The sequence below is a fragment of the Eriocheir sinensis genome, chromosome 21 (genome assembly GCF_024679095.1).
Source record: "Eriocheir sinensis breed Jianghai 21 chromosome 21, ASM2467909v1, whole genome shotgun sequence".
Classification (NCBI taxonomy): Eukaryota; Metazoa; Arthropoda; class Malacostraca; order Decapoda; family Varunidae; genus Eriocheir; species Eriocheir sinensis.
This window is the reverse complement of record NC_066529.1, coordinates 1062003-1076487: the sequence shown is the minus strand read 5'-3', so window position 1 is coordinate 1076487 and position 14485 is coordinate 1062003. Positions and strand designations below refer to the sequence as shown.

The 14485-nt window shown below is 43.4% G+C and overlaps 1 protein-coding gene across 2 annotated transcripts in view; it reads right to left on the bottom strand.

Moving 5' to 3' along the window:
* LOC127001485 (tyrosine-protein phosphatase 10D-like) overlaps positions 1 to 12963 on the bottom strand; it is a 41977-nt gene extending 29014 nt beyond the window's left edge. Inside the window, exon 1 of one of the 2 annotated variants that reach the window (XR_007755309.1) lies at positions 12454 to 12963. Coding sequence is in view for 1 of the 2 variants with exons in the window: in XM_050866043.1 (XP_050722000.1) it covers positions 12454 to 12519 (66 nt within the window). In the remaining variant the exon portion in view is untranslated. The remainder of the gene's footprint in view (positions 1 to 12453) is intronic. The other variant, XM_050866043.1, reaches the window with a different exon arrangement.
* Between the last annotated feature and the right edge of the window lie 1522 nt (positions 12964 to 14485).

Sequence of the window (14485 nt, the reverse complement as noted above, 5' to 3'; positions counted from 1 at the left end):
GTTGAAACAAAATACTTGTAAAAAATCAGTATGAACTATAACAAGAATAATTTACAGCAAATATTAGAAGCTATTTGGCAAACTTAATATCAGATTTTCTTGTTAGTGTTTCGTCTTGCTTGGCTGTTTACGCGGGGTGACGTCAGCCACGTGTGTAGCAGGCTGATCCCGCCAAGGGGCCCGACGGCCAAGAGCTGAGAAGCGGAAGAAGCCAGCGGAGAAACACGCGACGACACCCATTCCTCGCCTCCACAGTTTGGTTCTCATTTTCCGCTGGATATCTGAAGTTCACGTGACGCTGTTATAGATGTGTCTTATGAGAGACTGAATAGGGATATAAAGCAGCCTATGTATGCCCTACTCAACGGTAGTGATATGAATAAACGGATGAATCAAGTTGAGATTTCACTGTAAGGGTGCGACACACACACACACACACACACACACACACACACACACACACACACACACACACACACACACACACATCTTTCCTTTTTTTTCTTATTCATGATTGCGTAGGAGGAAAATATAATTGTAAAATAAAAACAGTTTTCATCCATACATCACATTTATATCGAGAATGTAAATAAATAAATCATCAAAGTAATATACGAAAATAGTTTACCATAGTTGACACACGGTAATGCCCCGGGGTCGCTGACAATGGCATAAACACATACATAATAACTGATGCTCAAATATGAAAAGCATGTATAATCATACTTTTAACTGGAGAAGAAAATCTGATGTTTCCTTTTTCGCATTTTTTCCTCCAACTCGTGATATTTGACGACCTTGACGACGTAGCAGGAAATTCGCTTACTCAGCCTCCACTTGTCCCCCACAGAACGTTGCGCAAACACAATAATGATACATTGTTTCAAAACAACATTGCGGTGGTCAATAATTGTAACTTTTTAGCAGGTCGCTGATTCACGTCGTCTATAATTGTACGCAAGAAGTTTGGGCAAAAATAAGTTGATGGGAACCTTGATAATTTTGCACATTACTTATTTTCAAGATGAGGATGACTTTCAAGTTACAGCACACCGTTGCATTTATTGTAATAATGATAATATTAATATAATCATAGTACATAGGGAAAGCGGTGATGATTCGGCCACTTTGAAAAGGAATAGAAAAAAAGCTGAGCCAGCAATGTAATTATGTTGATCTCAGAATGTTCTTCCATCATCTGGCTCTTCAGTTTGTTAATGTCACAGCAGTAGTTGTTTCCAGTTTTCAGCAGCAGATGATAAAACACAAATTTCTATGGGCCGTATTTTAAAACATTTCGGCGCCCAAGTTCACCTATTTGACAAGGCTTTCCTAGGAGTTTGGGGCATTTCCTGGAGTAGTTTTATGACCCTGGTGGTAGTTTGACCCTTCTTCTGTACCGTGAGCCTAAAGAAACAATCATTAGAACCCGATTGATGCCCTCTTTGACCATTATAAATAGTTGATGTGAGAAGCGAAAGTGTCTCAAAATACCGGGCTTTATAAGACATTTTCGCTTTTCATTATCAGCTATTTCTTAAGCTGAAAGAGGGGGTCAATCAGGCTCTAATGAGTGTTTCTTTAGGTTCACAGTACAGAAGAAGGATAAAACTACCACCAGGGCCATAAAATTAATCCTGGAAATGCCCCAAACTCCTACGAAAGCCTTGTCAAATATGTGAACTTGGGCAACGAAATGTTTAGTAATATATACGGCCGTAAGTCACCCGAGTCATCCTTACCCGTGGGGATGGTTCGGCCAGAGGTATGACGGTATACGGACACTCGGGTTACTAGGCATAATCTTAAGGGGAGGTTGCCTTAAAATTAAAACATATACATTTACTTATTCTTGAGATAAGGAAACAAGGGTTGGGATTTTGTTTTAAGTCAGGGGATGTTAATAGAGAGAAGAACAATTGTTTCATGGAAGAACTACTGCAAGAAAATGGGGTTAGGGTTAAGGGAGGCTACTCTAAAATTAAAGGAAAATGGGGTCAGGGGCCCTATAACTTTAGCTATATATATAACTGCGCTAATAAACAAGAAACGATAAACTCCAAGAACTTCGTGTAAGTGCAAAAATATATCCTCTTAACATTTATGGAAAAAAAAAAGGAAAGTACGGTATAAGAAATATCTCAAGAATTATGGAACTGGGACTTCTTCTCTTACAAGCATAATATCTGAATATAAATCAACCAAAATAACCTTTTTATAATTGTTACAATACAAATATCGTTTAAACTAATATAAAATGAACATAAATCGTGAAAAATCAACTATCCAAATCATCACGAGTCTGTAAATAATAAATGTCTGGCCACACTTCGCATTATGAGACATTTCGTCGCCTAAGAACACATATTTGACAAGGCTTTCGTAGGAGTTTTGGGCATTTTCAGGAGCAGTTTTATGACCCTGGTGGTAGTGTGACCCTTCCTCTGTACCATGAACCTGAAGAAACACACATTAGAAACCTATTGACCCCCTCTTTGACCTTTAGAAATAGCTGATATGAGAACCGAAAGTGTTATATAATACCAATTCCATATAGGTATTCGTGTTCTTCGTTATGCATCGCTGCCTCATCATATTAATACACGATCCGCTACATTGGAGGTTAAAAAAAAAACAATCTGACTTGCACCTATAAAAGTACAGCTCTGAGGGCGTGGTTGTCCTGCAGCGCGACAATGTTTTGTACATTCAAGCGAGATCTCGCGGCAATCGCTCCATATGTTTTATAATAAATGTTATGTCCAGACCATCACACTGTCCGAATCATCACCGCTTTCCTCTACACATAAATATCATCTTACTCGTTTCTTAGGGCCGTATTCTTAAACATTTCTGCCCCCAAACTCACATATTTGTCAAGGCTTTCGTAGGAGTTGTGAGCATTTTCAGGGGTAGTTGAATGACCCTGGTGCTAGTTTAACTCTTCCTCTGTACCGTGAATCAAAGAAACAACTCCTTGGAACCCAATTGATCTCCTTTTTGGCCTTTGGAAATAGTTGATGTGAGAGGTGGATGCGTTCAAGAATACCGACGTTAATTTCCCTCACATAGACAACTCTGCAGCTCTGAATAAGCGTTTCTGCTCAATCACGCATTGTTTAGCCTACTAGCCCCTTTTCTCTCTTTATTTTACATATTATTTTATTATCTTTTCCTTTCCTATATTAACAGTACTCTTTGCCGACTCATTTCAGGGTTTGCTTCAAGAATCCCTTCCTCTCTCCAAGCCCGTCATCAAATTTACCGGACCACCACCCGATTATTTGTTCCACCCTTCACTCCTCTGCGTCCGTGTCCTTTCCTTTAGTCTCAGGTTTTCATTCTCCATTCATACCACCTTTTTTAACTTCATGATACCTTGGTTGTTTACGTCCCTATCATTCATTCTCTCTCTCTCTCTCTCTCTCTCTCTTGGGAACAGGTATTAATCGGGGGTTGTGTCCCGTCTCCTGGGGTCTGTTCTCTTCTATAATTCCTTCCCCTCCTGTCTCTCTCCGGCATATGACCACAGATGTAGCGCCGACTAAACAAAACTTTCCTCTCTCTCTCTCGTCACCACCTCTTGAGCACCTTTCCTCCTCGCCGCTCCTCCTCCGTGCGAGCGGCGTCACGGTGCGCCAGCTGCGTCTAGTAGTCCTCCATGTGCAGCCAACGGAACACAGGCTGAACGTGTGAATGGCTGCCTGACCGCACACACACACACACACACACAGACACACACACACACACACATATGTCTATAGTGTGCCTCAGTTTCATTAGGGAGTGTCATATGCGTTTATTTTCGCTGTCTACCCGCATGTTTTGACGTGAACACACACACACACACACGCAGAGAGAGAGAGAGAGAGAGAGAGAGAGAGAGAGAGAGAGAGAGAGGCTGCAGCACAAAACCTCAAGACGGTATAGCTAGCTAGTAGAAAGCCCCGCCGCGATGGTTACCTTTACACAAGAGAAAGCATTATTGTAGTTGAAACATCTTCCCCTCACAGTCAACGTGCGGCGTGAGGGAACTCTCTCCTGCACATTCCCCTCCGCCGTGCCTGTCACCCGAGACCGGCATCACTATGGTTGCCCGACATGAACCTCCCCCATCGGCAGGCAGGGAAGGTGAGGTTATTTTCGGCAAGGATTCATGGTGGCCCGACACATCGCCCTTCAGCTGCCAACGAGGAGGCTCTATTTCCCTGTTCTATTACAGCGTCATTGTCTCCTCAGCACGCGTGAAGGTTACGGCGTCGGAGGAAAGATGTGTCGCTGTTTACGTTGGGGTAGATGAGTCGCTCTACTGTGGGGCTTATCTATCGTGGGTCCCGTTAGTTTTGTTGGCGGACGGTGGATACTATCGCCATGCTTCCCAAAACAACCAGCAACACACACATATACACACACAGCCACACACCTGTTTAGTGGTGTAGTGGTTAGTGGACTCGGCTCACAACCAAGAGTTTCCGGGTTTGAATCACGGGTCAGGAAGTGTCTCTCATCATGTTGTAAAAGACAATAGCGATATGTATTTCCGAGTTATGACCTTGTATATAACACGTATTGGTAAGACAGCAATCATGCTCTGTAGACTGTAAGAGTGGATAGAACATATGAAGCTTAATTCTTGTTATATAATAATACTAGATGAACACACACACACACACACACACACACACATACACACACACACACACACAGATGCATGCATGAACTTGTGCACAACGCATTCTGGCTCACCCCCAGTGCTCAGGCGCCATTGTGACCAACGCAGTGGAAGCCGGTAATAAACTTAGACCGGATATCCACATTTCCTCCACTGGTCCTTCCTGGTAGATGGCCGACAACATATCGAAACTACCACGGCTGTAGGTAGAGTCCCTCGCTAGCCGACACCTGACTTCGCACCCCCAGACACGGCTCCCCAAATTGGATTGATCACGACAGTCTGGACAGCACACGCCCCCTGCTGCTCCACCCTCATTAGCTTGTATGCGTGCCTCAGCCCTTATTATACTGTACACCTGCATGTCGTCAAGCTATTATCAACTTCATGCAGGTTCACCATCATCGTCAGCCCGTATCATTCTCCTGCAGAACATAGGCTTCTCCCAAACGTGTCCATTAGGTTTTGTTTTGTGTCTTGTTTCCAGTTTCAATGTAAATGTTTCATGTATCTTTCCGTATCATCAAACCGTCTGGTGAACGATCTTCCGCTGGGTGTTTTTTTTATATATGAGTCATTTCCCAGTTTGTCAGTCATTTTTTTCACCTGTTGTCCTCTCTCCCACATATGTGTCCTGATCAGTGACATTTATTGATTTTAATGGTCTTTATTATCTGATCTTCTTTTGTTCTCTACTCCATTTGCAGTTTTTCTTACCCTATACTATTTCCTAGCATCGATCTCTACATTCCTCTTTGGGCACTTTTCAATTTCCCTTCCACTGCCTCGGTCAAGGTCCATGTGTCTGATCTGTTTGTCATAGTTCATAATTGAGAGGACGCGCTGATTGGAGACCCTTTACAACGGCAGACGGCCTCTCATTTTACTACACCTTCTTAGCCGCAAGCACGCAACACTGTATTACATGTCCTTACAAGAAAGTGTATTATGCGGGAGATAAGAAAGAAAACTAATATATCGATGTAAGGTAAAAGTTTCAGTAAGGTGCCTCACACAGGACTTAAAAAAGGCTAAAGCTCTCGGAATATAGCTGGGAAAGGGCGGAGCAAAATATAAGTGTGACTTACTCGTATGAAGGAAGAGCTCATATTACGAGTGAAGTCCGACGTGGTAGGGAAACGAGGTATGAACACCGTATCAACACAGGAAGACAAAACGAATACCCCAGAGTGTTTACAGCAGCTATGGGAGGATGGTAAGTTGTGGGGTGCAGCCATCACAAGGCGAGTCATCCGAAACGAGATAAAGGCAAATGAAAAATAAACCATCAGGATTTAAGGTAATAGTTTCGCGGGTTCTAAAGATGCACAGAGGCGTTCAGATGTCAATTAGCCAACATTTAGGAAGTCGGTGAATTCTGTTGACATGTCATACTGTTGATATCAGTGATCGGGAGTCAGGGCCGAGCTTTAATGTTAGGAAGGCTGCCAGCAAAGGTTGGCAGGTTCATTAGAGCTGATCAAGATGCTGAGGTACGGCAAGGTGAACTCAACAGACAGTATGAGTGGTCGGGGAAGTGGCATATGCACTTCAATGTCGGTAAATGTAAATGTCAGTTCAATGTAAGAAAAAACAAGCTTACGTGATGTTTTATTATACAGCATCACATTAGGCAGGTTAAATTGTAATATATACTGACTTTAATGAACGAAAGAAAACTTACGTAATCACTAAAAGACTGAACTAATAAAAGGACACCGCATTAAGCTAAGCAAGCTGTGGAAGAGATTTAGGCTTGCCAGTATAAGCTCTGACCCTTACCAATAAAACAATGCAATACCTCGTACCTGATGAACTACCAAATAGTTGTTTTCGATCTTCATTCCCTGTTATCACGATGAGGGGCGATGATGTGCCTTTAGCAGGGCTCCCAAACGGTGCGTAACCCGCTAATGATTAATAAGGCAAATACAACGAGACAGGTAAATGAGGCCTTCGTTAATATTGTAGCCCATGCAGTAGATATGACATGGAAGTTTTGTTTTATTTAGATTGTTAAAATATTTTTCCTTTACTCTTACAGTCAGAGCTGACTTTATATCTAAAACAAAGGCATATTGTGTTTTGTAGGGCCAGTAATAAAGGAATGTAATGAAAAGTCATAAATTAAGTATTATTTTGCCACTTGATATGTTCAGCGCTACCAAAGGGCAAAGGAGTGAGCGCCTTATGTAGGTGGTGAGAGTAAAGAAGTGGAAAGCCAATGCTAAACAAATTATTCAAGTGTACAACAAAAATAGAAAAGGGAAAATTGTTTACTTAAATCACTAAAAGTGATGACGTGGCTCACAAGACTTAAGTTAAAAGGCACTCGCTCACTCACTCACTCACTCACGAGAGAGAGAGAGAGAGAGAGAGAGAGAGAGAGAGAGAGAGAGAGAGAGAGAGAGAGAGAGAGAGAGAGAGAGAATTGCGTACGTATGAGGAGGGAAGAAGGATGTGAGGCAGAGATTGGGAAGAATGTGTGAGGCTGAACGGGTCGGGGAAATGAGACTGGACACGGACAGTAAGGGGGAAGGTGTGTGTGTGTGTGTGTGTGTGTGTGTGTGTGTGTGTGTGTGTGTCTCTCTCTCTCTCTCTCTCTCTCTCTCTCTCTCTCTCTCTCTCTCTCTCTCTCTCTCACACACACACACACACACACACACACACACACACACACACACACACACAGTCTTGAGACAAAGGAAAGCTGGACGTTCTCATTCTTGCGCCATAACTGTCCAACTTTCAAGCTCACTGCACTCCCTAACACCCCACATTAGATACTGTTCTAGGAGCATACAATCCTGTACTGAACGCAAACACAATTGTCTGTTTACACTTTTAGAGTTGTTTCTTATAAGCATCTGTAATGGTACTCCTTGCTCCTTAGCTCCATCACTCTTTTCCTCAATGCTTTTACACGGGTCCTTGACAGCCTCACAGTCCTCAGCTCTACAACTGTCCGTCAACCTCTCCACGCCTGTCATGCTTCGCCCCACCCGGGCCGCACGCGAGGCAGCGGTCAACATGTCAAAGCCAAGGAATGAACGGCACTTCACAGGGGAGATGACATGCTGTGTGTGTGTGTGTGTGTGTGTGTGTGTGTGTGTGTAACAGGTGTAATCTTAATTTGACAGCTGCAGGGAGTGAGGGAGGGAGGCTAAGGGTAATGGAGCTCCCGCCATGAGCCCTCTCCAAAGCCTTCCCCGAAATAAAACCAAACAGAAATAACTAACTGACTGAAAAACCGACAGGCACCAACTTCAGGTTCTGCAGTAATGTGTTCGGACCCTTTGGACGATGGTTGGATCAACATTATAAGAAGTAACAACTATTTATTAAAAAGGACACGAAATCAGATAATTCATCACCCTTTTCACACACACCCTCCCCCGCGCACACACACACACACTGTGATAAGGATCATAAAGTTATCTTTGAAGTCACGTCTATGTTTGATAAGGTTATCCGCAGGGAAGGCGATAAGGGTGGTGGCTCCTCCCTCCGTCCCTGCAAGGACCGCGTGGAGACTTCAACTCGTGTAAGTTCCGCAACACGTGGCCCAGAAACAGACAGTCGCTGACCATATCGCCTCCCAAGTCGCGCGTGGCACTTTCCGCAGAATGAGTCTGTAGTCCAACCAAACTGTCGAGTCCGTTTGGGCGTAGGCTCTCGCGGGTCCATTTCTCCCCTCTGCGCTCTGCCACTCAGTCCAACATCTATTTTTTCCTATCATATGTTACCTTCACCTTACATATGAGAGGAAGAGATATGTGTTGGGACTGTGTGGCAGAGCAGAGGGGAGAAATGGACCCGAGGGAGCCTCCACCCAAATGGACTCGACAATTTGAATTTGAATTTAAATGCTGGCCTCAGTATCATGCACTTCAGTCAAGAAGAAATGCTCAGATTCTCAAAGAAGCGATTCCTGCACAACCTTACGCTGTCGATGACTGAGAAAACCCAATATTTTTCTCTTCTATAATAGTTACACTTCCCCTTATAACCTTCTATGGACCTACTTCGGCACCTCCAGCCCGCCCTGAAATGCTACACCGCGTTGAGGAGCTCGGCCGCACACACGAGCACAGCAAGAAGTGAAGGAAAGGAAAAAGCTGCCGACCTCGATCCACTTTGTTACACCACAATAGAATTTAAGAGGTAGACGACAAAATTTTGAACGTTCATAAATACAACTTTTTTTTAATATACTTACCCTTCTTAAACGTATATAACATTTTTCTCACCGTTTTCCACGTACACTACATCTATTCTTTTTTATGCACTGTCCAATTCTATAACCAATGAGAACGTTATTACTTTTTGTTCTCCTCTCCAAATAACCTTGCCATTGCCTGATACCTTCTTAACGTTCTTTACCCTGACCTCAAGGGGCTTATCCACGTTACTTTTTATGCTCAGAGTTAGTCTAAGGCTTCGGGGAGGCGTGTTATTACTTTAGCACAAATGAGTTTCCTTTCAGAGCAGGAGGAGGAAGGACAGGCTGGGGGTGGGTGGGATCTTGGAGGTGGGATGAAGCACAACTATAATAATTATCTCTCTCTCTCTCTCTCTCTCTCTCTCTCTCTCTAGCTAAACACATACGCACATGCACATCGCTCCCTTGTACTGGTCCGTAAAAAAAACTTGTCTGGCTATAGGCGACACACACACACACACACACACACACACACACAGCGACGAACGATCGAAAGAAAGGGCAAAAATATCAGAGGCTGCAAAGGACTCAGTGATAGTAGAAAGGATGTGAAGGATAATAACACACAAACATAACGGAAACTAGGGAAGGCTTGGTATTTAAAAGAAGATTCAACTATTTATACCATTGCTAACGGATGTAGACTAGTCTTGACCAAGATAATGATGACAGGAAATGGTATGGAGGGGGAGTGCAAACAATGTCCACGATACAAAAAAGAAAAGTTAAGACAAATGAAAATATAGTGACGAGTAAACGCAAAAACAGATTCAGCTATTTATAGGCCTATCTTTCTTAACGGATGTAGCCTAGTACTGATTAAGACAATGATGATAGGAAATGGTATGGAGGGGGAGTGCAAACAATGTCCACGATACAAAAAAGAAAAGTTAAGACAAATGAAAATATGGTGACAAGTAAACGCAAAAACAGATTCAGCTATTTATAGGCCTATCTTTCTTAACGGATGTAGCCTAGTACTGACCAAGATAATGATGACAGGAAATGGTATGGAGGGGGAGTGCAAACAATGTCCACGATACAAAAAAGAAAAGTTAAGACAAATGAAAATATGGTGACAAACGCAAAAACAGATTCAGCTATTTATAGGCCTATCTTTCTTAACGGATGTAGCCTAGTATTGACCAAGATAATGATGACAGGAAATGGTATGGAGGGGGAGTGCAAACAATGTCCACGATACAAAAAAGAAAAGTTAAGACAAATGTAGATATGGTGACAAGTAAACGCGGTCACCATTTGAGTCTTGGCACCACCACAAAGTAAACACACACACACACACACACACACACACACACGCACTTCCAGAGAAACCCACAATTTTTTAGCATTTCTTTTCTATACACTTTTCAGGAGCTCCGTGGAATAATAAAACTTCAGGCGAGTGCACGATTCCTTCTAGAAAATTCAACTGTTCGTGTAACAGCAAATGAAAGCTAGATCATGACAGGAAGACACTCCATTATGTGTGTGTGTGTGTGTGTGTGTGTGTGTGTGCTTTCTTTTCTTCTTCTTCCAATTTATTGTGTTTCCTCTTATCCTTAATGTGTGATAGCCTACCTCTAATTTCCAGTTTCGATGTAAACGTTCAATATATAGCTTTTTTTTTTAAATCAGAACAGACATAGTTTAAAGATATTCTAATTCTAATGATGATTAAGAACAAGAAATGGATTTGCGCAGGTCATATCATGTATAGATCAACAGATAACAGAGAGAGAGAGAGAGAGAGAGAGAGAGAGAGAGAGAGAGAGAGAGAGAGAGAGAGAGAGAGAGAGAGAGAGAGAGAGAGAGAGAGAGAGAGAACGTTGGGAAAGGTTTTTGTACTACACTGAACTATAGAAAAGGCTGAGGATGATGTGATGATGATTATTAGGGTGGTGGTGGTGAGATGTGGGGGAGCGGGGGGATCTGTTTCTGTGTACAAGGTGTGACGTGTTCTGGGCAGCAGCAGCAGGTAGGTATAGTTGGACCCGGCACTGAATTCCTCCCTGGCACAGTCTCCCCTCCTCCCTCCCCTTCTTCTCCTGCCCTCATATACCGCTATCAGGCAATGGATGTTATGTCAGCTGTAAGGGCGCAAGTGTGTGAATACAAATGTTAAGAATCATTAATATTTTGATAACTGAACGTGCTATCAATGAGTTTTGTATTGCTTCCTACTTTAAGATGCGTGTGTTTGGTTGCGTGCGATCATTATAGAATTTATGAATTTAAACGAATTTTGTTTGTTTGTCTCCTCGTGCTTCACTTTTTAGAACTATGTTAGTCCATATTTTCTTTTGGAGTGAGATAACAAAGGAGTCCTGTTATGAGAATATTTTATAGAGAAGATACAATCATAATGCTATTCATATTATTCATCTATGCACAATGCAAAAATCAAAATGCGTGCTGGTACATCATGGCACTCGTTGGGAATAATATAATTAATTTTGTTGTGAATATGATAAAGTGTGTGAATCCGAGCTGTCATTACTATCTTTCCATGTCACGTGAAAGATTTAGTAAAACTGATATTGAGGCGTTTCAAACATCGAAAAGATTAGCTGCAGGAAGAGTAACGCTTTAAGTATTCTCTCTCTCTCTCTCTCTCTCTCTCTCTCTCTCTCTCTCTCTCTCTCTCTCTCTCCATACATACAGACACCTTACCCCCCCTCCCTCACTCCCACGCTGTAGTGCAGTGGTTTGTACGCTCGCCTCGCAACTACAAGTTTGATTCCCGGGAGAGATGGTGACGCCCAAACAGGGCTGTGTCCCGCCCCCGGATGCAGTCTGCCACCGCCCTAAGGTCATCAGATCCGACACACATGAGCTTGTCCAAGGGATACAAGTAAATGAAACACACACACACACACACACACACACACACACACACACACACACACACACATTCAAACAAACAATCACGCACAAACATCACCATAACCACCACTATTATCGAAAAAAGAAAAAGAAAAAGGTGTACATAGGTTTGCGGCTGGAATGCGTCTACTGTAACGTACGTCACACATGAAAAATCACAAAGCAAAGTCATAAAGAGCACAATGGATGGCTACAATGACGTTATTTTTCTTGAGTAAGTTTCCAAATGGCGGACTGTTGAAGAGACGGGATTAAAAGAAAAAGAGACAACACTTCTTAGACTATAAGGTGTGGAGCTTGAGTATGAGGACGACAGTCTCGTGATTGAAGGGAAAAGATATTGATACTAATACTAAAATTGCATAACTCCTTCCGCAACAAATAAGCAAGCCAATCATTACAAATACATGCCAATACCCAACCAGGGGAGAGTAAACAAAGACAACCCTTCAGTGGACACCTGCAGTAACAATTTGATTTGAAAGACTCCCACGACGGACAAAAAGAAGAGGGGTGAGGGGGGAAATAAGGGGGAGTAGTCTGTGAGGGGGAGGACCGAGGGAGGGGAGGGGGGGGGGTTGCGGCGAAAGTGTGAGTGAGACTTGTGAACGGGCTGACCAACAGGTGGCTGACCAAAACTTTCTACAAGAGCTTCCACCAGCCGCCACCTTACCTCCGCTATCAGGGTGTAGAGGATGCACAAACACAAGGTGAACTTCGCTCTGCCTCTGTCATCCATGTTGCAGTATTTGGTGCACCTTGGTCACCAATCACCCCGCGGGCATATATGCATCACCTTTCCGATATGGGTCACACTTACACAACTGGAACGCTCACCAACGCACAAACAAAACACTTGGCTTATCCGTCACTATGTTTTCTTTTCTTATTGCTGAGGATAGCTGCTTTAGTATGTGCTATCTGCTTAGTAAAAACATTATGAATAGATCCATCCCACAAGGGCTCCGCGCACACCTTCCCTCTCGCACTATGTACAGGTAACTGAGAGCCGACGCGAGTGAGCGCCTGAGCGGCGAGTTGAGTTGGTGAGGGAGGCGGCCAGTCCCCAGTCCCCGGTCCCCGACTACCCACCCAGGCCTGAGTCGACTCTCGGGGGACCCATAATGCCTCGCACCTGCCGCTCACCGCTCACCTATCGCGCCAGCTTCAACCTTTACTTTCTAGCTCCTACAGGGACCCCACATAATGCCTTAATGCTCACCGCTCACCTATATATCGCACCAGCTTATTTGTTTAGCTTCTCCAGAGACACAACATAATGCCTTAATGTTCACCGCTCACCTATCGCGCCAGCTTTAACCTTTACTTTCTAGCTCCTACAGAGACCCCACATAATGCCTTAATGCTCACCGCTCACCTATATATCGCACCAGCTTTAAACTTTACTTTGTTTAGCTTCTACAGAGACACAACATAATGCCTCGCACCTGCCGCTCACCGCTCACCTACCGCGGCAGCTTTAAACTTTACCTCTCCATCTCCTTCAGACCCCACATAATGCCATAATGCTCGCAGCTCACCTATAGCGCCAACTTAAATAAACTTATATCTTTAGGTTCTACAGAGCCCCCACGAAGTCATAATGCTCACCCCTCATCTTATTGGAGTCATCTATCGCTCCAACTTAACTTTACTTTTCTATTTCTTATAGAAACCCCACGTATTGCCATGATGCTAACAACTCAGTTATCGCGGCAACTTTAAACTCTCATCTCTCTCTCTCTCTCTCTCTCTCTCTCTCTCTCTCTCTCTCTCTCTCTCTCTCTCTCTCTCTCTCTCTCTCTCTCTCTCTCTCTCTCTCTCTCTCTCTCTCTCTCTCTCTCTCTCTCTCTCTCTCTCTCTCTCTCTGTATATATATATATATATATATATATATATATATATATATATATATATATATATATATATATATATATAAACACACACACACACACACACACACACACACACACACTCCTAGAGAGGTCTTCCATAATGCTAACCGCTCAACTACCACGTCAACTTCATTTACCTCTCTAGTTCCCTCAGAGATCCTCCAAAAATATGAAATTGAATATTTATTTGCTGTACACAATTATCCAAACCATTCATGAAAATAAAATGCAGTTCCAAAAGAAAGTGAGGAACAAGGATTTGATTTCATATTACAGTCCATCTGATGAGCCGAGGCCGGGAATAATTTTTTGGAGGCGCTTCGTGTTACTGGCGAGGAAATAGATACAGTAGTGTGCGACGTATTTCCAAAATATTTTTTAGTTTTATTATGGGGACACACACACACACACACACACACGTGGCGCAACTTGTTAGAGCGCTGCGCTGCCAGACTTCACAGCCTGACAGGGCGGCGGTTCGAGCCCGCTCAGGCCGGATTCTTTCCGTTGACTAGGAGTAGTTACTGTCCCCCCTTGAGCAAGGGGGATGGGGCGTGTGGTGTGTGTGGTCCTGGCAGTACCCAGAGATCGACTATAAAAGAGCACTTGCTCATGTCGGGAAGGTACTAGCTGGTGATTACGAGTCGAACTCTTGATCAGGCCGTGCTGAATTACACACAGACACACACACACACACACACACAGGTTAGCCCGATTCATTGATCTAGTGGGGCCATGGGCAAGTGGCACCAGGTCATCAGAGCTTATTAGAATGTGACCATGGGCGCGTTTAAAGTCGCTGGAGAAGGT